Source organism: Gracilinanus agilis, chromosome 1, assembly GCF_016433145.1.
Source record: "Gracilinanus agilis isolate LMUSP501 chromosome 1, AgileGrace, whole genome shotgun sequence".
Classification (NCBI taxonomy): Eukaryota; Metazoa; Chordata; class Mammalia; order Didelphimorphia; family Didelphidae; genus Gracilinanus; species Gracilinanus agilis.
The window spans coordinates 540,497,026-540,521,579 of record NC_058130.1 but is presented as its reverse complement, the minus strand read 5'-3'; the positions used below and the strand labels follow the sequence as shown (position 1 = coordinate 540,521,579).

The 24,554-nt window shown below is 38.0% G+C and overlaps 1 protein-coding gene across 1 annotated transcript in view; it reads left to right on the top strand.

The window, feature by feature from the left end:
• LAMA3 (laminin subunit alpha 3) overlaps window positions 1–24,554 on the top strand; it is a 337,939-nt gene that overhangs the window by 182,535 nt on the left and 130,850 nt on the right. Inside the window, exons 26-28 of the mRNA XM_044682964.1 lie at window positions 865–1,018; window positions 8,162–8,322; window positions 20,271–20,379. Of these exons, the coding sequence (XP_044538899.1) occupies window positions 865–1,018; window positions 8,162–8,322; window positions 20,271–20,379 (424 nt within the window). The remainder of the gene's footprint in view (window positions 1–864; window positions 1,019–8,161; window positions 8,323–20,270; window positions 20,380–24,554) is intronic.

Genomic DNA, 24,554 nt, shown 5'->3' with positions numbered 1-24,554 from the left:
CTCCTCCTCCTCCTCCTCCTCCTCCTCCTCCTCCTCCTCCTCCTCCTCTTCCCACTGCAAAGAGCCATGCTTGGAGATGGGAAGGTCCTGGGTTTAAATTTGAGCTCAGACATTTCCTAGCTGTGTGACCCTGGGCAAGTCACTTAATCCTAATCCTGCCATGAAACTAATACTTAGTATCACTTCTGAGACAGAAGTTTCTTTTTTTCCCTTTTTTAAATAAGTTTATTGAGGCAGGTAGGTGGCTCAGGGGATAGGGTACTGGACTAGGGGTCAAGAAGACCTGAGCTCCAGTCTTGCCTTGGGCACTCACTAGCTGTGTGACCCTGGGCAAGTTGTTTAACCTCAATTTCCACAACTGTGAATGAAGATGGTAATAATAGCCCCTACCTTCCAGAGGTGTTGTTAGGACCAAATTTGATAATAATGATCAAGTTCTTTGCAACATAGCAAGCACATCACAGATTCTCTATAAATGCTAGCTATTGTTGTTATTATTGATATGTGACCTGTGCAATAGCAGCTACACCCCAGGGTTGCTGTGAAGATTAAATGAAATAATATTTTTTCAATTCCTACCTTCTCTCTTAGAATCGATACTGGCAGTTAAAGGGCAGGCAATTTGGGGTCAAGCGACATGTCCAGGGTTCCACAGCTAGGAATTTTACTCAAGAACCTCTTGTCTCTAGACCTGGCCCTCTATTCATTGAGTCACCTGGCTGCTCCCTAATCAAGTAATAACTGGAAAGCGCCCAGCACGGTGCCTGCCATATAGCAGGTGCTATAGAAATGCTAGCTGCTCTTATTGTTACTATTAATGTACCTCTTTGTGTACTAACCCTTGCCTGCTTTCCTTTGTTCCAGTTGCTTGCTTTACCAGCATTTGCCGATGACCAGCTTTGCCTGTGCCTCAGCTTGTGAGGCAGAACTCTTCGTGCTGAATGGAATGCCTCGGACCTTGGGAACTCGGAGACCCACGCCTGAGCATCCTGTCATGGCTGACATCAGTGGGAGAGAGGTTGGATTCTGGGCTTACTCTCTAATTATTAACTGATGCCACTTCCCACCACGTCCTGATTTCTGCCTTCAAACAAACAAGTAAACATTGGCCAAATATTCCTTTTCTCTGGTCTATTCCCAAGTTAAGAAGGACTTAAGAGTATTTTCTGACACATCACCAGTCCAACTCTGGCCCTGAGCTCCCATTACACTAAGAGCTATAGTTACATTTAGATAGAGGTTCAAGATTTACAAACTGTTTTACATGTTATCTCACCTGAACCTCACAACAACCCTATGAGGGAGACCAAATTTTTTTTACAGATGAGGAAACTGAGGCCAAGAGAGGGTGAGGGACTTGTCCAGAGTCATGCTCATCCAAGCTACTGATCTGCTTTGTTTGGGGCTAGGCTAAGCACCTCCACCCCAGTGTAAGATCATAGAGACTCTGAATGTGACCATTTCTACCAGCAGCTTAGAATACTTTTCCTTCTCACCTTCACCCACATTGGCATCAAACAAGATTTCCCTCTCATCCTCCCAGCCCTGCTCCCCCAACCAACCATCCAGGCAGTTGAGAATCCATCTTAATCAACAGAACCTCCAGAAAAGGAGGTCTTTTAGATTAGGGGTCCCTGAAGGTGCTTAGCACTACCTCTCCTGCCCCTTAGGCTAAGGAACTGACCGTCTGTAATGGCCAAATTCCTTGTGTTCAGGATCTGTGGCAGCTAAAGCACTGGGTGTGTTTAGTTCCCTCCTCAGACTACAGGTTGCCATTGCTTTCTGACTTTTTTCTTTCCTTGGGTCTCTTGATACTTTATGATAGCATGCCACTCACAGACTTTGGAAGGATATTTATTTAAGGTTTGGGAAGAAAACAGGCCCCAAATGTGGCATATTTTAAAGTCCTATCCATTAATTTGCATTAATTACTTTTTTTAGGGTTCACTCTTAAAATATAGGGGAGAAAAGCTCATTTGGGGACTTGATTAGCCAAGTGAACGAATTCATTGTTGATGGAATGGCATTTCATCCACTCAGGCCATTGACTACAGTAGGGGCTACATCATCATAAAGTACATTTTGAGCATTAGACTGTATGTGTGACCTTTCCTAAGTCACTTCATTTCCTGGGACTCAGTCACATTATTTGTAAAATGAAGGGACTGGATGAATCAGGGGTTCATCAAAGATCCCCTTTTGGTAGTCTTGGTCACTCCTTTTACAGTCCCATAGGACTCTTCATGACTCCGGTTAGGGTTTTCCTGGAAAAGATACTGTAGTGTTGGTCATTTCCTTCTCAAGCTCATTTGGCAGATGAGAAATTTTCAAACAGGGTTAAGTGATTTGTCCATGGTCACCCAGCTAGTATCTTAAGCCAGATTTGAACTCAGGAAGAAAAGTTATCTTGACTTCAGGCCGAGCATTCTATCTACTGCCCCACTTTGGTGATCTGGGGAAACCTATTCTCAGAAAAAAAAGTTTCTAAATTAAATTAAATAAATACCAAGAACTCAGTGGCAGTTGTACCCAGGACCGTGCAGGTAATAAATCAAGTCAAATAATGAGATAAAAATAATAAATCAAATTTAAAATAAAATAAAATAAAAAACATAAAATTTAAAAAGAAACCAATTATTTTGAAATACACTTATCAAAATATTTTATAAAACAAGTTCACGGACCCCAGGTTTAATAAGGCCTGGTTTAAATTGCTTCTGAGGGTCCTCTCAGTTCTATGTCTGTGATTTTTTGGTCTTCTGTATAGAGGCTATAAACTTAGTATGTTTTTTAAAAGTGTTTTCTGAAAAAAATTAGATCCACGTTCCCCCAAGCAGCTGGAAGGGATCTGTCAATGATGGCAGCCCTCCCAGAATATGGTGTGGGTGACTCATTAGGAAATAGCCTTTCCTCTGATTCAGTATTGAATTAATTCCCCAGCTTTGTGGAAGGCAGATCTTTGCTGCAGGGGTTAGTATAAGGAGGATGAATATTGATTTTTGGATGATGCATGAAATCCATGTCTAGGCTTCTCCCTATTATTGGAATTTCCCCTTTATGGAGATGCCACCTTGTCTGGATTTCATGCCATCCAGAAATCCATGGACTTATATAATCTTAGACCTGGGAAAAGAACTCACCAGGCCCCTAATCCAAATTTGCTTCCAATATTCCAGTGATCATCAGCTTCTGCCTGAACACTTCTAATGATGGGGCACTCACAGGTTTTCCAGAGAGCTCATTTTGGCTGGACCAACTCTAATTACTAGAGAATTGCTTTTTTATGTTATAGCAAAACTTAACATAAATTCCCTGGAATTTGCAACCATTGATTCCATTTCTGTCTATTAGAACAGGGATCAGCAGATTATAGCCTAAGGTCTAAATTCTATTTCTATAATAGCCTATGAGCCAATTAAAAGTGTGAAAAAAAAAACATTCTTAGCTCGTAATATAAAATAGAATGCTGAATGAATTTGACCCATCGCTATAATTTGCTGACCCCTTACACTAGAGCTACAGAGAGTTAATTTTATTCTTCTAACAATCTTTAGGCCTGTAGACTCATATATTTAGATCTGGAAGGGACCTTAGAAGCCACTAAATCCAGTTCCTTCATCCTATAAATGAGGAAACTGAAATTCAGAAAGAGAAAATGATCATATAGCTAATAAATATCTCAAATACTCAACTACAGTGATCATACCCCTTTTGTTGAGTTGTTTCAATTATATATGATCCCATTTGGCTTTTCTTGGCAAAAGTACTGGAGTGGTTTGCAATGTCCTTTTTCAACTCATTTTACAGATGAGGAAACTGAGACAAACAGGGTTAAGTGACTTGCCCAGGGTCACCCAGCCAGTAGGTACCTCAAATACTCAGTTACAGTGATCATGTCCCTTTTTGTTGAGTTGTTTCAGTCATATCTAATCCCTTTTGGGTGTTTTTTGGCAAAGATACTGGAGTGGTTTGCCATTTCCTTCTCCAGCTCATTTTATGCATGAGGATCCTGAGGCAAGCAGGGTTAAGCAAGTTGCTCAGGGATACCCCCACCAATTGGTGTCTGAGGCCAGATTTGAACTCATAAAGATAAGTCTTCCTGATTCCAGATCTAGCACTCTGCCCAGCATGGTTACCTGTCATGTCTTTTTCCATCTTCTCTTCTCCAGAGGTTACATCTCCCTAGATTCCTAACATAAGAATAAGCATAATGTTGATAACAATTCCCATTTGTATGGCTTCCACATGTCAATGTCCGGGTGGGGCTTCTACAAATGCAATTCTAATGCCATTCTGGCACTTCATCTACAGAACCTCCTACCTTCCCTGGTTATTATCCCTTTACTTGACAATTTATTACCTGCATGGTCCTGAGTACAACCGCCAGTGAATTCTTGGTGTTTTTTCTCTGGGGAGGTCATATTGGCCCCTGGGTCTACCAGAGCTTTTAAAATTACATTTCTTAATGTATTACCTATAAGATGTCTATATGGTTCTAATTTGTTAATGTAATTAAAAGTATGGTTTTAGTACTAGGGAGGCACAGTGCTTTGGGTATGTTTTGGGCAGCATAGAGTATGGTGGAATTGTTACTTCTTAGAATCCTTTATTTAGAAGTGGTGGTGGTGGTGGTGGTGGTGGGGAAATCCTTGAGGACTGGAGCTTGTCCAACTCTCTCATTTTCTTTTGATCTGAATACTAGACTTCTTTTTGATGTTGCCTCAAATTGTTTTGAGAGGCCTTAATCAGTAAGACCTGGGTTGAAGTTCTGCCTCTGACAGACAATCCCCATATGAACATGGGCAAGGAATCTTTCAATGTTCCCAAGCAACTGTCCAAGACTATCAACTGTAGACTAGGTATTTGGATGGCCTGTTGATGTTAATGGACTTTCCACGGTGGGAGGCTCCCATAAATGAAATCACAGGTCCAGATGGCTGCCCCTCCCCCCAAAAAAAGATCATATTAAATTTTAGAAGTCACATTGCAGTATTTGTTCATAGCCATCTTAAAGACTGATTAACCCCTCTCCCCCTGTTGAAAGAAAGGAAACTGGGAAACCCTACTGGTCAGGGATCTGATTTTTTTATCAGCAAAAAAACCCAACACATAGTCCAAAGGTCTGTAGACCCCCCCCCCAACTTTGAAGTCTGAGACTCTATATTTCCTTTTATAGTTTCATGTTTGTCCCCCAACCCCAAGAAATTCCCCAACCTCAAGACCTTTTGAGACCTTCCTGGTCTCTGGGACCTTCCAAGACCTTGGTCTTCGTGACCTCTTACATGTTAACTTGAAATAAAGTACCTTATAAAATATATTCACACACTTAGGATTGATGAGGCAGTACTCACACTTAAGAGTGTTACTCAGGTATTATCCTGGGACTAGACTACATTCTTAATCTGGTACATACATATACAATCTCTTGCCTGGAACTATATTCTTAACTACAAATCACACAGTCGCATCCTATAGTTCTAAGATTGTAATCTAACAACACTCTAAGCACTGGTTAATGTATTAATTATTGATTTTTCTCCCTACACTGCCACGTCAATTTCCACACAAACTGTTGTCAAGCTGAGCATTCTGGATAATTTTGAATACCGAGTCAGACATCCATCACGTTAACCTTTTCCTCTAATTTTTATGTCCTAAGTAAATTTAATAAGTGTGTCTTCTATGGAGATCTCCATGGAATGCCATTAGAGCAAAAATTCTTATTTTGGGATCTAGAAATTTGTTTTAAAAATATATTGATTAGTTCATTCCCACATAATTGTTTCCTCTTGAAATCCCATATATTTTATTTTATGTATTTAAAGACATTATTTGGAGAAGGGGACCTTAGGCTTCACCAGTCTGATGAGGTTCATGACACAGAACAGAATAAGAATTTCTAGCCTTGTGGATTCACACTGAGCTCATTTAAATTTCTTCTATTTTAAGAGAAACCATTTTCTTATAAGGGTGGCTTTTTAGGTGGGGCAGATAGAGGGATATATTTGGAAACTAATTCTGATAGGAAAACAAAAAACATCAACAAAAAGTAAGAGGAAGCTTTTAAAATGACTAAAATATGTGATTAACAATAAGAGAAAAAGTAAAGATGACATGAACCCTTTTTTTCTGTCCTTTATCCAAATTTCTAAAAACTTGTCCATTTTAGCCATTTCATATAGAGCAAATACTTCCAAGAAACTACTGAAAAGACACATTATGGGTAATACATTAAGAAATCTAATAAAAAACTGTGGTAGACTAGTGGAAATGTGCATCGGCCATAGGTGGGGGGAGTGCGGAGGGCGAAGGGGAAAGTAGGAGCATGAATCATGTAACCATGTTAAAAATGAATATTAATAAATGTTTAAAAAAAAACTGTGGTAGACCCAGTAGTCAATATTACCTCCCCACAGACAAAATAACAAGAATTCACTGCCAGTTGTACTCAAGACCTTGCAGGTAAAAAAATAAGTTAAATAAAGGGATAATCAGGGCATCTAGGAGGTGCAGTAGATAAAAATACCAGACCTGAAGTCGGGAATACTCATCTTCCTGAGTTCAAACCTGGTATCACACACTTACTAGCTTTGTGACTCTGGGAAAGTCACTTACCCTTGTTTGACTCCATTTTTTCATCTGTCAAATGAGCTGGAGAAGGAAATGACAAACCATGCCAGTGCCTTTGCCTAGAAAACCTCAAATGGAGTCAGAAAGAGTAGGTCATGCCTGAAAAATGATTGAATTGAAAAGACATCACCAGCTAATAACACCAAATAATAACACTGGGAGGAATATTAGATTAAACTGTATTCTAACATAACATTCAGCTAATCTCCAGGGATTATGGATTCCTTTCAGTCTTTGATCCCAAAGGTTTCTTTTGACTATGAGAAATAATTGAGAAATAATGTAGCTAGACTTGGTGGCAGGAAGATTTGAATTTGAATTCTGCTGCAGACACAGAGCAGACACAGAGTGTTCTCAGCTTCATTTTCCTCATCCTTAAAAAGAATATGACAATAGCAATTCCTCTAAAGAGCTGTTATAAGTATCAAAGGAAATAGGAGGTGCTTTGCAAACCTTTAAAGTAACATATATATGTATGTATACATATATATATGTATATATATACATGTATATATGTAACCCATCCCCTTCATTATTATTTATTAGCAATTTTCCTGGAAGACTTCTTAGTAGAACCTTAAGAATCTTTTCCCTTCAGACAATGGCACTTTTTTAAAAAACCTTCCATTCTAAAATCAATAATGTGTATCAATTCCAAGGCAGAAGAATGGTAAAGACTAGGCAGTGGGACTTAACTAACTTGCCCAAGGTCATATATATAGGAAGTGTCTGTGGCCAGATTTCAGTTCAGTGCTTCCCATCTCTAGACCTGGCTCTCAATCCACTGAGCCACCTACCTGTTCTCAACAATGACAACTTTAATTTTTTTTTATTTTTGCTATAAAGATATTTTGTTTTACCAATAACATGTAATAACAAATTTCTCTATAAATTTTCTGAAATTATGTAATCCAAATTGTCTCCTTCTCTCTCCCTTCCCAGAGCTGGCAAACAACTCAATCTGGGTTATACATGTATTACCAAGCAAAACATTTTCATATTGTTCATTTTTGTAAGAATAATCATATGAAACCAATACCCCCAAATAAAAACTCAAATAAACTAGAGTGAAAAATCATATGGTTTGATCTACTTCTGACTCCAACTGGAGAGCATTCTTTGTCATAAATCCCTCAGAACTCTCCTGGATGATTGTTTTGCTGAGAGTAGCTAAGTCTATTACATTTAATCATTCCACAATATTGGGGGTTCTGTGTATCATGTTCTCCTAGTTTTGCTTATTTCACTCTGCATCAGTGACAACGATACCTTAAAAACTTTTTTATTATGATTTTCAGTTCCAAATTCTCTCCTTCCTTCAGCTCTTCCCCTCTCCATTGAGAAGGCAAGAAATATGCTAACCACTGCATATATAAAATGATGCAAAAATATTTTTGTATTTGTCACATACAGTGGTACTTCCTTAATATTTCCTGGGATGCTCCAATAATTTTGCTAGTCTATAAAAATGGAAGTCTCCTATGTGTATGACATTGTAGTAATACTCTGTCACCACTGCCTCCCCTGATAGGTGGAGTTGCATCTGACCCTGAGCATTCCTCAAGTTGACCACTACGTGATAGTTATTGAATATGCCAATGAAGACAGTCAGCTCTATGTTGCCGACGTGCTCATCAACAGCCCGAGTTCTTCATCAGCAGGTCGAGTGAACATATATAGCTGTAAATACAGGTAATAAGCTTTTCCACTCATGAGTGGAACACACATAAAGGCTTTTGCATAGGGCCTTTTTTGTATTTTGGTATGACAGATGTGTCATTTTTGTTCTTCCAGATGAATTTTATTATTTTTTTTAGTTCTATAAAATAGTTTTTTGGTAGTTTGGTATGGCACTGAATGAGTAAATTAATTTAGGTAGGATTGTAATTTTTATTATATTAGCTGAACCTTCCCATGAGCAGTTAATGTTTTTCCAATTATTTCGTTCTAGCTTTATTTGTGTGAAATGTAATTTCTGTATTTGTCATGGCAAGTAGATTCTCAAGTATTTTATATAATGTAGAGTGATTTTAAATGGAGTTTCTTTTTCTAATTCTTGTTGCTAGGCTTTGTTGGAAATGTATAGAAATACTGATGATTTATGTGAGTTTATTTTGTATACTGTAACTTTGCTAAAATTTTGATTATTTCAACTAGTTTTTTAGTTGATTTCCTAGAATTCTCTCAGTATATCATCATATGATCCACAGAAAGAGATATATTAGTTTATTCACTGCCTACTTTAATTCCTTCAATTTCTTTTTCTTCTCTAATTGCTATGGCTAGCATTTCTAGTACAGTATTAAGTAATAGTGGTAATAATGGGCATCCTTGCTTCACTCCTGATCTTATTGGGAAGACTTCTGACTTATCTCCATTGCAGATGATACTTGCTGATGATTTTAAATAAATGCTATTTATTCTTTTAAGGAAAGGTCCATTTATTCCTATGCTTTCTAGTGTTTTTAATAGGCATGGGTGTTGTTTTTTGTCAAAGACTTTTTCTGCATCTGTTGAGATGTAAGGATTAAATTAGTAGTTTGACAAAATAAGAGAGTAGCTTAAAAAAAATTTTAATATAGGAAAAGAGGTATGTAGGAAATATAGGAAAGAGAGAGAGAGAGAGGGCCTAACTCCTAAAACTAGCTATAACTAGCTATAACTATCTATAATTGCCTATAACTACCTATAACTGCCTAATATTGCCTGTAGAGAAGTCCAACTGATCAATAACAACCACACCAGAAAGTTCCAACCCAATCCAGCCCAATCCAAGATCAAACCCAATCTAGTGTTTTTCCTAAGATCTGCCCTGATCAAGTGTGTCAAAATCTCTCCTCAGCAACTCTCAACCAACCAACCAATTCCCAATTACCCTCCAACTGCCAGCACCTAACTCCCAGCAACTGATCCCCAGCAACTCACTCTGGCCCCTTTTATATTTTTTTTTTACCTCACTTATCTCTCTGGGTTCTACTTCCTGACACTGCGGACTGGTTTATCCCTATACATCTCTATGGTAAACAGACCACTAGGTCCCCTATTAAATTAAAACAGGAATAAAGAATTCCCTTTTACAGAGATAATCATGTGATTTTGGTTAGTTTGATTTTGATATGGTCAATTATACTGATAGTTTTCCTAATATTAAATCAGCCTTGCATTCTTAGTAAAAATCCCACCTGGTTATAATGAATAATCCTTGTGATATAGTGCTATAGTCTCTTTGCTAGTATTTTATTTAAGATTTTATATAAATTTTCATTAAGGAAATTGATCTTTAATTTTCTTTCTGTTTTTGGTCTCTCTGGCTTAAATATCAGCAGCATATTTGTGTCATAAAAGGAGTTTGGTAGGATTCCTTCTTTGCTTATTTTGGCAAATAGATTACATAGTATTGGGATTAGTTATTCTTTAAATTGTGAATGCATCTGGCCCTAGGGATTTTTTCTTAGGGAGCTCATTGATGGCTTGCTTAATTTCTTTCTCTGAGAGATATTATTTAAGTATTCTATTTCCTCATTTGTTAATCTAGGCAATTTATTTTTTTATAAATATTGATCAGATTTATTGTAATACAGTTGGGCAAAATAGCTCCTAATGATTACTTTAATTTCCTCTTCATTGGAAGTAAAATCATCCTTTTCATTTTTTATATTGTAATTTGGTTTTCTTCTTTCTTTTTTAAAATCAGATTAACCAATGCTTTATCTATTTTATTTGTTTTTTTCATAGAACCAACTCCTAGTTATATTTATTAGTAGAGTAGTACTTTTACTCTCAATTTTATCAATTTCTCCTTTGATTTTTTAGGATTTCCAATTTAGTCTTTAGTTGGGGATTTTTAATTTGTTCTTTTTCTAGTTTTTTTAGTTGCATGCCCAATTTATTGATCTGCTTTTTCTCACCAACTGTCAGAGCCAGAGTTCAGATCAGCCACTCCTGTTCCCTTTGACTGTCAGAGAACATGGAGATCCAACTGTCTGTTCTCACTGGGTTTTATGCTTGTCCCTTAAAGGTCCAGAATAAGAATCTATCGGCTTGGTCTCTTAAAAGGGAACAGCATAAAGTAGACAAACTCTTTCTCTGACCTAAAACCTGCTTCTAATAAAAACTAAATAAAATCCTTATCACAACAGTTGTGAAGTTTTTACATCCTAGTGCAAGGTCTATTTTTGTATATGTGCCATGTGTTGCTGAAAAGAAGGTATATTCCTTTTTATCCCTATTCAGTTTTCTCCAGATATCTATTAAATTTAACTTTTCTAAAATTTCATTCACTTCCTTTACTTCTTTCTTATTTATTTTTTGGTTAGATTTATCTCGTTCTGATAAGGAAAGGTTGAGGTCCCTCACTAGTATAGTTTTACTGTCTATTTTCCTCTTAACTCCTTTAGTTTCTCCTTTTAAAATATGGATACTATACCATTTGGTGCATATATGTTAAGTACTGATGTTACTTCATTTTCTATAATACCTTTTATCAAGATGTAATTACCTTTCTTATCTCTCTTTATCAGATTTTTTTTTGCTTTAGCTTTGTCTGAGATCATGATTGCTATTCCTGCTTTTAAAATCTCATTTGAATCTCAAGAGATTCTGCTCTATCCCCTTACCTTTACTCTTTGTGTGTCTACTGTAATGGAATGTAGTGGGATATTGATGATGTTAGAAATAAATGGGGGAATATAGGAAGGTATGGGATGAATGGGGAATATAGGAAGGGCTACTCAAACAGGCTAATCAATGAGGCTAGAGACAGAGGGTACTTGGAGAAAATAGGCTGGGTCCTTCAGGCAGGGGGCTATCTATGTGATACAAGAAGAATTGAGTCAACCAGAAGTAATATGGGTTTGGCTGAAAGGTTTCTGTTGTCAATTTCTAAGATCCCTTGAGGGAGGAGACAAGAGGCTCCTCCCTGCCAGTGAAACTGAATCTACAGGAAGTCTTGGCTAGCTACTTCCTGCCCAAGATGGATGCCTAGGTTTGCCCTCAAGAAATAAAAGGAAAGTTATTCCTTCCCTCTTCAACCTTTGCCCTAATATCAAGTACAATGATTCACCAGAAGCTTTTGTGTAGATATCAAAGGGGATTTATTGATGGCAGGGGTAAGCAGAAGGAAAAAGGGTTTGAGACTTTTGCAACTGGTGCTCCCCCCAGCAGGAGAGAGGGTCAGACTGAGAGAGGCCAACTCCCTCAGTCAGGAAAGATTTCACTGCCCTGAGGTAAAAGGATTTATCAGGTCACTAGATAAGAGGATGGCTTGATTCAGTTTGTCCTTCCTGACTACAGAAGCTAAAACCCACAATGTCCAACCACTAAACCACCCTTCCTCCCAGAGCCCAATGGGGAAATCCAGGGAAATAGCAGGATGCAAATGGAGAGGTCAGGGAGAGGTCTAGAAAGAAAAGACAAGGTCCAAGATGCCCCAAAGGCAAAAGGCCCCTCAGTTGGAACTCCAGGAATATTTATAGCCTAGCTCTAATGGTCTTCCCAGTTTTCCTGTGAGCCCAGCCCCCAAGCTGGTTCAACATTCTAAACCTTTCTAACTGACAGGCTGCTACAGTTGGTTTGCAAAATCAAAAGCTTTTGCTGCAACCCTGCATTACACTACCTGTTTCAAATGTGTTTCTTGTAAACAACATATGGTAGGATTCTGGTTTTTAATCCACTTTGTTATCTGCTTCTGTTTTGTGGGTAAGTGTATCTCATTTACATTCATAGTTATAATTACCATCTGTGTATTCCCCTCCATCTTGTTTTCTTCTTTTAATTCTGCTCTTTTTCCTTTTACTCTATCCCTTCACATCAGTATTTTGCTATTAATCACAACCCCTATACTCCATCCCTTTTTTAGTTTCTTTTGGGAATTTACTCTCTTATCTAAATTCTGTATCTCCCACAAGCCTAGCACTAGCATGCAGTAGGTACTTAATAGATATCTATTATTTTATGTTCTGGAAAAGATATTTATTTTCCCTGCCAAAGAAAACCACTCTATATATGAATTTGTGTGCCCTTCAGAAGAGGGGATTGGTGTTTTATATCCTCAGTTACAAAATAATTTGTTATGTATTTTAAAATTAAACACTGAAGGCAGAAGACATTTTTCCAAAAGATTTAGCAGTTCAAATCCTCATCTTATTAAAAAAATCCTCTTTGTTAAAATATATTTCAAAACCGTGTGCGAATATTTAGAGGGGAAAAGCTTTCATTATAAAAGTAGCACTCAGATTATTTCCACAGAAGCCAAATTAGATATATAATTGAAAAACACTAGGGGCCTAAGCCACCTTTCTGGCTTTCACCATTGTTAATGATAGGTGGAAAATTGCATTGAGCTCCATAATCTCTTTCATTGCTTTCTACTTTTTATTAACTCTACTATTCATTTTGTCATCTGTTGAACCAAAGAGTCCATGAAGGACATAGAAGTAAATGTTGGAAAAGAACACAGGACTGGGAGACAAGAGGCTTGTTTCCTAGTTATGGCTATGGGACCCAAGACAAGGCAGTTGACCTCTTTGGATATCAGTTTCCCTACCTATAAAATGTCATGGTTGGGTCATCTCCAGATTCAGCACCCCTCTGCCTATGTGTTTTAATGGGGGCAACCAAGGGGCCAAAAAGTCATGAAATGCAATATGATGTAGTGAAAGACTGTTGTATCTGGAATCAGGAGAACTGAGTTTGAATCTTGGCCCTGATCTTTATAATCTTGGTGACAAGTCAATGCCAAATTAATTAATCTCTCCAAGCCCTTTTTTCTTATCTGAAAAAAAATATCTATGGTCATACTTCACTTTGTACCTACCACACAAGGTTTCTAGGACAAAAGCATTTGGTTAACCTTAAAGTGTCAATGCTCAATGAAAATTGAGCTATTGATATTATTTATCAAAATGCTAATAGCTATTGTCATTTCCTGAAAGTAAATTTTATGGGAAGTCATGCTAGAAAAAACACCATGATGCTAAGCCAGTTGCTAGATGGTACCATAATGCACTGAGCTCTGGGCTCGAGTCAGGACTTGGACAAGACTTTGGACAAGGAAAGAGTGAATTGATGACAGAAGGAGATATAAATGAATTTAGAGAATATAGACTATTCTATATTAGCGTAGAATTCTATGTAGAATAGATATATAGAGAAGGAAATAGAGAGGAGAGGCAATATGCCCCAGAGAGAGACCACTTTGCCCACTTCCCAGTGCTATAGAGGGTCAGTGCTGCCTGCTGACTATTTTGATTCCCTATGGTGCTTCTGGATGACTTTAGTTACTCACTCTTCCAAAACTCCTTCACCAGTGGTCTGTTCCAATTCCAATCTATGGACCTCTGAGCAGTGTGCATAGAGTAGTGGATAATGTTCTGTACTCAAAGTCAGGGAAATCTACATTCAAATCCCACTTTTGGCACCTGCTAACAATGTGACTGAGCAGCTCATCTAGCCTCTGAGCCTCAAGCATCACCCTAGGACTTGTCTGATGAGTCAGAAATGAGATTTGAGCTACCTTGGCAGAAGGAGTTTCCAAATAAAGAACCTTCCTCAATGATGTAATCATAGATCTTTCATGTATGGGCTGGGTGCTGTCCTAAGCAGTAGGAACACAGATATAGTAGTATGAAGATGTCTAGCTATGCAGAGGTTCTACCAGTGAAGTGAACATTCCAGCAAGTTCTATAAATCTTTAAGTATAAGCCTACTATGGCTGTGCATGGGTCATCCAAAGACCATCCTAGCTGATATCAGAGAATTTCATTAGTAGAAGGCTGACAATAAAATGATGATTTTTTAAAAACTCTTACCTTCCATCTTATAATCAATATTATGTATTGGTACTAATGCAGAAGAGTGTTAAGGGCTAGGCAATGGGAGTTAAGTGACTTGCTCAGGGTCACATAACTAGAAATAACTGAGGCTAGATTTGAACCCACAATCTCCTGTCTCCTGGCATGGCTCTCTAATGAATTATTTTTAACCACAGTGAAACATCTAGGCAATACTTTTACTCCTCACTAATTGATTCTTTATCCCATTAGAAAATGGAGAAATGAGGAATTTTTAACTACAGGCAACCAATGGAATCATGTAGGCAATCCTTTTACTCGTCCCTAATTCATTTTTTCATTTCATTAATAACTAGAGAGATCAGGAAAGGCTTACTGTAGGAGGTAGCATCTGAACAATGCTTTCAAGGAAGTTAGGAATTTCTCAAGAATGAGGTGAGAGCATCAGGGATAGCCTATGTAAAGATTAGGTTGTGCCAGTGGAAGGTGGCATAAGGAAAACAGAAAATCTACCAATATTTTGAGCCTGGAGAGTAATATAAAGATCAATATGGAGAGTTGGGTTAGAATCTGATTATGAACTCTACATATTAAATTCTACAAGAAATTTGTCTTGAGGTAAAGTAACAAGATGCTTCATTCAGCACCTTGAACAAGGGCATGACATACCTGGGCTTAAGAAATATTAATTTGGCATGCTATGTAGAGCAGAAGTATCAAACATGAGGCAGAACCAGATTAAAATATCATTGGGAAATGTTTTATAAAATAAATAAAAATATAATACTTCATGGTTAATGCTAATTTGAGATTTTCTAAGTTAATATTTGGGCACATAGATTCTTCTGCCCTGTATTTTCTATTTGAGTTTGACACTACTGATATAGGCAATAGATCTGAAAGGGGAGAGGCTTGATACTGGGAGGCCAAATAGGAAGCTGGTAAAATAGTTAGAGTGCATGAAAATGAGAGAGTGAATAGGGGGTGAGAGATGGAGAGACAGCATAGTAAGTAGAGTGCTCAATCAGGAAGACAAGGGTTTGAACCTGGGAAGTCACTTAACCTCTCTGGGACTTGATATCCTCATCTATAAAATGAGTTGGACTTGACTTCAAAGATCCCTTCCAGCTCTAAATCTATGATCCTGTATATGTGAGAGATGTTGGGAAAACTGAATGGACAAGACTTGATCAAGAATGGATTACAGGAGAGTGAGAAATTAAGGATGACTTTGGGGAGACCATTATGCTGAATTAAGTAAATTTAAACTTTAATCGAGTTAAATGTAAAGTCTGGCACTTGGGTTCAAAAAAATCACCTTGTAATGTAAAAGATGAGTAAAGCTTGGCAAGACAGCAGTTTGTCTGAAAAAGATTCGGACATTGTTATAGACGGTAAATGAAAGCTCAATGTGAGTCAGAAGAATGATAAAACAGACAAGAATGTATTATAATTTGAGACTGCTTTCAGAGAGGCAAAGTGTCTCTGAAGAGGGAGGTGATAAGTCCCACTGTAGGGCAGCTAGGTGTCTCAGGGCATAGCATGGGAGCCTGGAGTCAATAAGGCTTCTCTTCCTGAGTTCAGATCTGACTGCAAGACTCTTAGATAATTTAGATCTAACTATATGATCCTGACAAGTCATTCTTTGTTTTGGGTTCCACATCTTTCAAATGAGCTGAAAAAGGAGATGATAAACTGTTCCTTGGCAGTATGTCTGCCAAGAAAACCTGAAATGGGATCCCAAAGAATTGGACACCACTGAAATGACTAACAATAAAGTCAGACTACCCTTGGAGTATAGTGTAGAGTTCTCAGTAGCATCTTGTAGCAAGAACACTGATAGACTGAATTATAGTCAAAGGATGGAAGCCATGCCAATGAAGGGTCACAGGTTCATACACTATGAAGATCAGTTGAAATACCTGGACCAATAGAGGGGAGAGAGATTAGCCTTGTTCTGCTTGGCCCCAGAAGTCAGAACCAGGACAAATGAGTAGAAGTTGCTAAAAGACTAATTTAGTTTCAGTGAAAGGAAAAATTTTCTGATCATTAGTGCTCTCTAAGAGTGGTCTGGGTTGCCTTGGCAAGCACTGAGATCCCTCTCCCCAAGGGTCTTCTATCAAAGACCAAATGAGTATTTTTCAGGTTTGTATCAGAGGGGATGCAAATTCAGTTATGGATTGGATTGGGTGTCCACTTCTCACTTGGAGGGCCCATGATTATCATCAGTAATGATATTTTGACCTTGCAAAAGTCACTTAACTCCAATTTGGATGAACTTATCTGAATAATGAGTGTGGGACTAGATGTTCTCTAAGATCCCTTAAAGCTTTAACAATCTATCATTCATCTCCAGCCCAATTATTTCCAAGTGTCATTTACCACTGACAGGGGCAGATTTATGAATAAATTCTTGGGGAGCCTGGGGTTCCAACCCCTTACCACCTTCTCAAATAACATCTTACATGTGCCTAAAGTTCCATCATTAGACATTCATTCCTTTGAATTAAAGATTTGTATTTTTTTCTATTTTTTAAAAATAAAAACTCTTACCTTCCATCTTGGAGTCAATACTGTGTATTGGCCAAGGCAGAAGAGTGGTAAGGGCTAGGCAATGGGGATCAAGTGACTTGCCCAGGGTCACACAGCTAGGAAGTGTTTGAGGCCAGATTTTAACCTAGGACCTCCCATCTCTAGGCCTGGCTCTCAATCCACTGAGCCACCCAGCTGCCCCCATGATTTGTATTTTTAAGAGGTATAAATCTTTAGGATGATGAGTTACATCTTATTCATCACTTTGATAAAGAGGGTGATGTTATGGCTGGAGGACTGGTCTCAGAATCAGGAAGACCTGGTTTCAAGTCCTGACATATATATATTAGCTGTGTTATAAGTTTTGCAAGTTATTTAATCTCTTTTTGCTCCAGGAAGCATTCTGAGATTATAAACTATAGAGCAGATAGTGATCTGTACTGGTAGAAATATTTTCCTCACTGGAAGCTCCTCATGACAAATCATGTCCATTCCGTAAAGTAGAAAAAAAAATAATCATTGCTCATTAGACTACTTGTTATTGAGTCATTTCAATTATGTCTGACTTTTTGTGAACCCTTTTGGCCTTTTCTTGACAGAGATACTGCAGTGGCTTGCCATTTCTTTCCCTAGCTCACTTTACAGATGAGGAAACTGAGGCAAACAGGATTAAGCAACTTGTCTAGGGTCTCTCAGCTAGTAGAGACCAGATTTGAATTTAGGAGATGATTCTTCCTGATTCCAGGCCTGGTGCACTAACCATTGTGCCACCAACCTGACCCACCTAGACCCTACCATCTCTCCAAGCTTTTGACCTACCATTTTTGATTCTTCCATTTCTCACCCAAATACGTAAAAAGAACACTAAAAAATTGTGGCTTCCAATTTCTCTCTTTTCCTTCACTTCTCACCTTCACACTTCACACTTTTCAGTTTGGCTTCCCACTTCATCATTTGCTCCATGTATCTGGTTCTGTAATTACATCATCAAAAGCTGCTTTTGCCAACCTGCAGGCATGGTCAGGGGAATTAAGAATTTCATAACAAAATATGGAAAAACTGAGAGCAAGACCTAAGCAGATGGGATGCGTTGGTGGAAGTTCTGTCGTGATTATCACTAGCAGCTTTTTAACCCACCAGGCTATTCTCTGCAGCCTCCTCAACTCAAACCACTCCCTCCAGAATCACCAATGATCTCTTAATTGCCAGATTTTATGGCCCTCACTCAATCCTCAGACTTCTTGACCTTTCTGCAGCTTTTGACACTATTGACTACTTCTCCCTTTTTTGGCTTTCCTCTAAAACTTAAACTTCTTAATTATTTTAGTAATGTTTATATTAATTGATATTAGTTTAATATCAAATGATATGTTAATTAATACATTTTCATGTTAATTAATATGTCTTAATATTAATTAAACTTTAATTGTTTCACTCAGTATCTTTTGCTGCATGAACCTCAAGGCCCTCTTGTCATTTTTCTTTACATGCTTTCATTTGGTGGCTTTGTCAGCTTCCATGATTTCTACTGTCATCTCTATGCAGCTGGCTCTCAGGTCTGTAGGATCCAGCCCTCTCTTTCTCCTGAGTTCCAGTCCTGGTTTATGAGTTACCTATTGATATTTCACCTGGATGTCCCAAAGTTATCCCAATTTAGTGTATCCAAAACAGAACTTACTATATTTCCCACCAAACCCATCCTTCCTCTGAATTTCCAAATCTTGGCATTTCTACCTCCATGGTATTTCTCACATCCATTCCTTTCTCTCTACTCTATAGTCTCCTCCTTGATTCAGGACCACATCCCCTTTACTAGGACTACTTTGATAACCTCCTAATGGGTCTCTTATCTCAATCCTCTCCCCATTCTCATCCATCCTCAGCGCAGCTCCCAAAGTGATTGTCCTGATGTGCAGATGGTGTCACTCCCCCAATTCCACAAACTCTAATAGCTCCCTCTGGCGTCTAGGATCAAATATAAACTCCTTTGTTTACAACTTGACCCCATCCTACCTTTCCAGCCACTTAACACATTATGGTCTTTTTGGTGTTCCTCACGCATGTGACAAAGACATCTCTGTGTCTTTCCATTGACTGGCTGCTATGCATGATACATTGTCCTTCCTCATCTGCCATGTTTGAAATCTTTAGTTCTCTTTAAGACTTAATTTGAGGGCAGCAGTGGATTGAGAGCCAGGTCTAGACAATCCCCTAGTATGGATTCAAATCTGACCTCAGACACTTCCTTGCTGTGTGATTCCCCTGGGCAAGTCAGTTGCCCCAATTGCCTACCCACTACTGATCTTCTGCCTTGGAATCAATACAAAAGATTTATTCTAAGGTAGAAGGTAAGAGTTGGGGGGGGGGGGGGGAGACACCACCTTCTGCAGCAGAAGACATTTCCAGGTCGCTTCCTTCTAGCTGCTTTTCCCTCCAAAATTTCTTTGGATATGTTCCCCATATACTTAGATAGGTACGTGTTGGATATGAGCTTCATGTGAGCAGGAGCTCCTTTGCTGTATATCCTCAGTTCCTAAAATATAGTATAATTGATCTCAACAAATCCTTGTAGATTGGCTGCTTGTTCTACTAAAATATGAATTGGTGTTTGAAGCCCACACCTATGAAATGACAGGTTTCTTTGAAAACTCTGGCATAGTGCCACATTTGGGGGGAGTTTGGTACAATTGAAAGAAAGCTGTAATAAAAGAACCTGAGTTTGAATTATTTTTCTACCACTTTAGACTACTACCTATGTGGCCTTGAACAAGTCACTTCCTAGGCCTCAATTTCCATACCTTTAAAATGAGAGGATTAGCCTAGATGGCCTTTAAGATTCCTTTCCACTCTTAACTATGATTTGGTTTGTTGTATTTGTACTTGAAGAGGACTACAGTGACATCACTATGTTGGGGTCAGTGTATAGTGTGTCTGGCACTGGCTGAGTTCTAAACATGAGCTCAGAAATCTCTACCAAAGATTGGGCACAATTAACCCTACGATTATGGCTATGATGAAGGTATTCTTTCAGAACAGATGGAGATAGGAGATAGAAAGACAGACTTGGAAGGTAGGTTTGGGGCTGATATTTCAAATATTACTTCTAGTTGAAAAATTCACTTTGAGGATATCTCCTACTACTTTTCTTATATACTCAACACTTGAAAATCTGTGCCTCTACTGAATTCTTAAGCCAGGAGAAAAGGTACCATATGGTGAGAGTATGCGAGATTCAAAAAAATCAACTGCCTCAATGAGAGGAGAAAAATGAGCAAAATTCTAGGAAATGAAGGTTTGAATTCTGGTCCTTCTTTTCAGCTTCCTCTGTCGGAGTTTTGTGGTTGATGACCTAAACCGTGTTGCTGTGTATGAACTCTTAGCAGATGCAAGGATCCAGCTGAAGGCACACTTGGCCCATTTCCTTCTGGTATATGATTTACTTATTATTGTTTCTTTCTTTCTTTTTTAGAAATTTATTTTTCTGTTTGTTGCATTAAATTTCCATATATTTTCCTCTCTCTTCTCCCTGTGCTAGAGAGAGCATCATTTGAAACAAAGATATGTGAATATATACAATTATGTCTTCATGTTTCTATTTATCAGTTCTTTCTTTGGAGGTAGACAAACACGTTATTATTATTTTTAACCCTTATTTTCTGTCTTAGAACCAATACTTTGTATTGGTTCCAAGAGTGGTAAGGGCTAGGCAATGGGGGGTTAAGCGACTTGCCCACAGTTACACAGCTAGGAAATGTCTGAGGTCAAATTTGAACCTAGGACCTCCCATCTCTAAGCCTGTAAAAGTCATTCTTCAAACATTTCTGTTGCTATATATAATGTACTCTTGGTTCTGTTTATTTCATTCTTCATAATTTCATGTAGGTCTTTCCATGCTTTTATTTTTTTATTCATTTGTTTTTTTTAAACCCTTACCTTCCATCTTAGAATCAATACTGGGTATTTGTTCTAAGACAGAAGAGTGGCAAGGGCTAGGCAACTGGGGTTAAGTGACTTGCCCAAGGTTACACAGCTAGGAAGTATCGTAGGCCAGATTTGAACCCAGGACCTCCCATCTCTGGGCCTGGCTCTCAATCCACTGAGCCACACAGTTGCCCCATCTTTCCATGCTTTTAAAAAAAACTTACTTACTCATCATCATTCCTTATAGAACAATATATATATAACTATATGAAAAAGTGCTCTCGATCACTACTGTTTAGAGAAATGCAAATCAAAGCAACTCTGAAATATCATGCCATACCTATCAGATTGGCTAAAAAAACAAAAGGGCAAAATGACAAATGTTGGAGTGGATAGGGAAAAAAGGGGACATACACTGTTGGTAGAATTGGGAACTGATCTAACCTTTTTGGAGAGCAATTTGGAATTATGCCACAAGAATTATAAAACTGTATACCTTTAGACTAGCAATAACATTGTTAGGCTTATTTTCTAAGGTGATCAGGGAAAAAGGAAAAAAACCTATATATTCTAAAATATTTATAGCACCTCTGTAATGGCAAGGAACTAGAAATTGAAGGGATGCCCATTAATTGAGGAATGGTTAAATAAGTTGTGACATATGATTGTGATGCTTCATTTCATAAAGAGGATATTAAATAGTAAATGAAAGTGAGAAAGAGTTAAGTTAGAGGCAGCTAGGTGACAAAGAGGATACAGTGCTAGACCTGGAATCAGAGAGACTTGAGTTTAGATGTGAACTCAGATACTTCCGGGCTATATGCCCTTGGGCAAGTCACTCAACACCCCATTGCCTAGCCCTTACTACTCTTCTGCCTTAGAACCAATACCCAGTATTGACTAGGTTGAAACTAAATTGCTTAGTTTCAGTGGTCCTTAGTTTCCCCAACTGTATTGGGAATTAAAAATAAAATCTATCTCTCAGAGTGGTTGTGAGGGTAAAATGAGATCATATTCATAAAAATCTTTGTAAACCTACTAAAGTGCCATATAAATGATAACTACTACTATTACTATTAGTTCATTGTGGTCATGTGCCTGTTGTGGGCAGCTAGGTGGATTGGAAGATTGAGTTTCAAGAGAGGCTCAGCTTCATAATTCAAATCTGGCTTCAGATACTTATCTGGGCAAGTCACTTAACCTTGATTGCCTCAATTTTCTCATCTGTAAAATGACCTGGAGAAAGAAATGATAAAACACTGTAGCATCTTTGCCAAGAAAACCCCAAGTGGGGTCACAAAGAGCAGGAAATGACTGAACAACAACAATATGCCTTACATAAATTAGCTAATCATAATAATAATAGTATTTATATAGCTCTTTAAGATTAGCAAAGCACTTTACAAATGCTATCTCATTTTATCCTCACAACCCCATTAGGTAAATATTATTATAATCCTTGTTTTATGGATGAGGAAGCTGAGGCACAGAGAGATTACGTGACTTGCCCAAAGTCACAAAGCTAGAGCTAGAGCTAGTGAGGATAGAGGCTATATCTGAACAGAATAGGAACTGAATCAACAATTCCTGATTCCAAACCTAACATTATCCCCTTGACCTTGGCCAAAACATTCACACTTAATGCCTCAGTGCCTCAGGCAACTCTCTAAAAGGCTTTGTTACAACTTGATATAGAGTTTCCATACTAGGAATTCCCCACACTTATGAAATCATAGCTCCAGGACAATAGCAACAACCAACTATATACCATCATCATTGATCATTGACACTAAAGCAGCCATGTTTGGCAGAAAAAATAAAATCTCTCTGTTCAGTATCATATTAAAAAGGGATACCTTTTTGAATGTTGAGCACAACAGAAAAGAAAGCTAGTGGGAAGGAGAGTGATCATAAGGAAAGAGTGATTACATAGGAAATTATCTTGGAGAATAAGAACTTTGTAAAAGAACCAGAAATTCCTCTTAATTTATCATTGAACCAAACTTCCCATAACTAGATTGTCTGGTCATTATGTCCCACTGTGTGTGTGTGTGTGTGTTTTGATAACACTTCCCTTCCATTTCATAATCAATCTGTATATTTGTTCCAAGGCAGAAGAGAAGTAAGGGCTAGGCAATGGGGGGTTAAGTGACTTGTCCAGGGTCACACAGCTATGAAGTGTCTGAAGTCACATTTGAACCCAGGACCTCCCATCTCCAGGCTTGGCTTTATCCATTGAGCCACCCAGCTGCCCCTCCTGTGTGTTTTAAGCATATTGTTTGAGAACATTACAAAGCAAACAAACCACCATAAGGAAACATTCTCCTTTGTTACTCTTTAATAATTCAGGAGACTTGAGTTGATGAAAAATATTGTTATTGTCTTCTTGCTAGCTGGAAATCACCAGTTCTTCTACCCAATTTTGGCAAATTTATTTATGTATATTTATTAATTTTAAAATTTTTATCTTTATTTTATTCCAGTAACAGATTTACACATAAGTTTTCCAAAGTTACATAATTCATGTTGTCTCCCTCCCTCTTATCTCTCCTCTCTGAGTTGACAAGCAATTCCACTAGGTTTTATTATTTCCCAAAACCTATTTCCATATTGTGTGAGGTAAAAATGATGACAAATGCCCCACTCAACTATGTGAGATAAAAATGATCACAAGTGCCCCACTCACTCAAATAAAGAAAACCTGGAATCAGAAGGTAAGAGTAGAAAGAGGCAGTTGTTTATTCCCTTCATTGAAATGAGCAATGATGGGCTAAGAAGTGCCAACTGACTAGGCAGCAAACAGGCAATATATACAAGTTCCCAACACAAGGGTCACCCCTTCCCCTGTCAGACCTCGTCTCCCTCTACTGGGCCCTGACACTTGTGCCTGCAACCCACTTCAGGTGACGTAAGGGGAGCAATTGAACTGTTTATTGCCCTTTCTTCTTTCATAAATCTCCTTTCCAAGCTTATCCTGGATTCAGGACAATCAATAAAAGGTAACAAACCAGCCTTTGTAAGCTGAGAATATCACACTCAATTCTGTCTCACACAATATTATTCATTTTTATAAGAGTGTAATCTTATAGAACCCAAACCCCAAATCATATACCCATATAAACAAGTGATAATTATATGTTTCATCTACATTTCTACTCCAACAGTTCTTTCTCTAACTGTGAATAGTATTCCTTTTCATAAGTCCCTCAGAGTTATCCTGGATCATTGCATTGCTAATTAGTAGCAAAGTCTATCACATTTGATCATCCCACAATATTTCAGTTACTGTGTATAACGTTCTCCCTATTCTGCTTATTTCACTCTGCATCAGTTCCTGTAGTTCTTTTCAATTCTCTTTGAAATCATCCTGTTCATAATTCCTTACAGCACAATAGTATTCTATCACCATCATATACCACAATTTGTTCCCCATTCCTCAATCAAGGGACACCCCCTCAGTTTCCAATTCTTTGCCACCACAAAAAGCATAGCTATAAATATTTTTGTACAAACAAGTCCTTTCCCATTTCTTTTTATCTCTTTGGAATACAGACCTAGTAGTGTTATTGCTTGATCAAAAGGCAGGCATTTTTAAAGCCTCTTGGGCATAATTACAAGTTACTCTCCAGAATGGTTGGATCAATTCAGAACTCTACCATCAATGCATTAATGTCCCAGTTT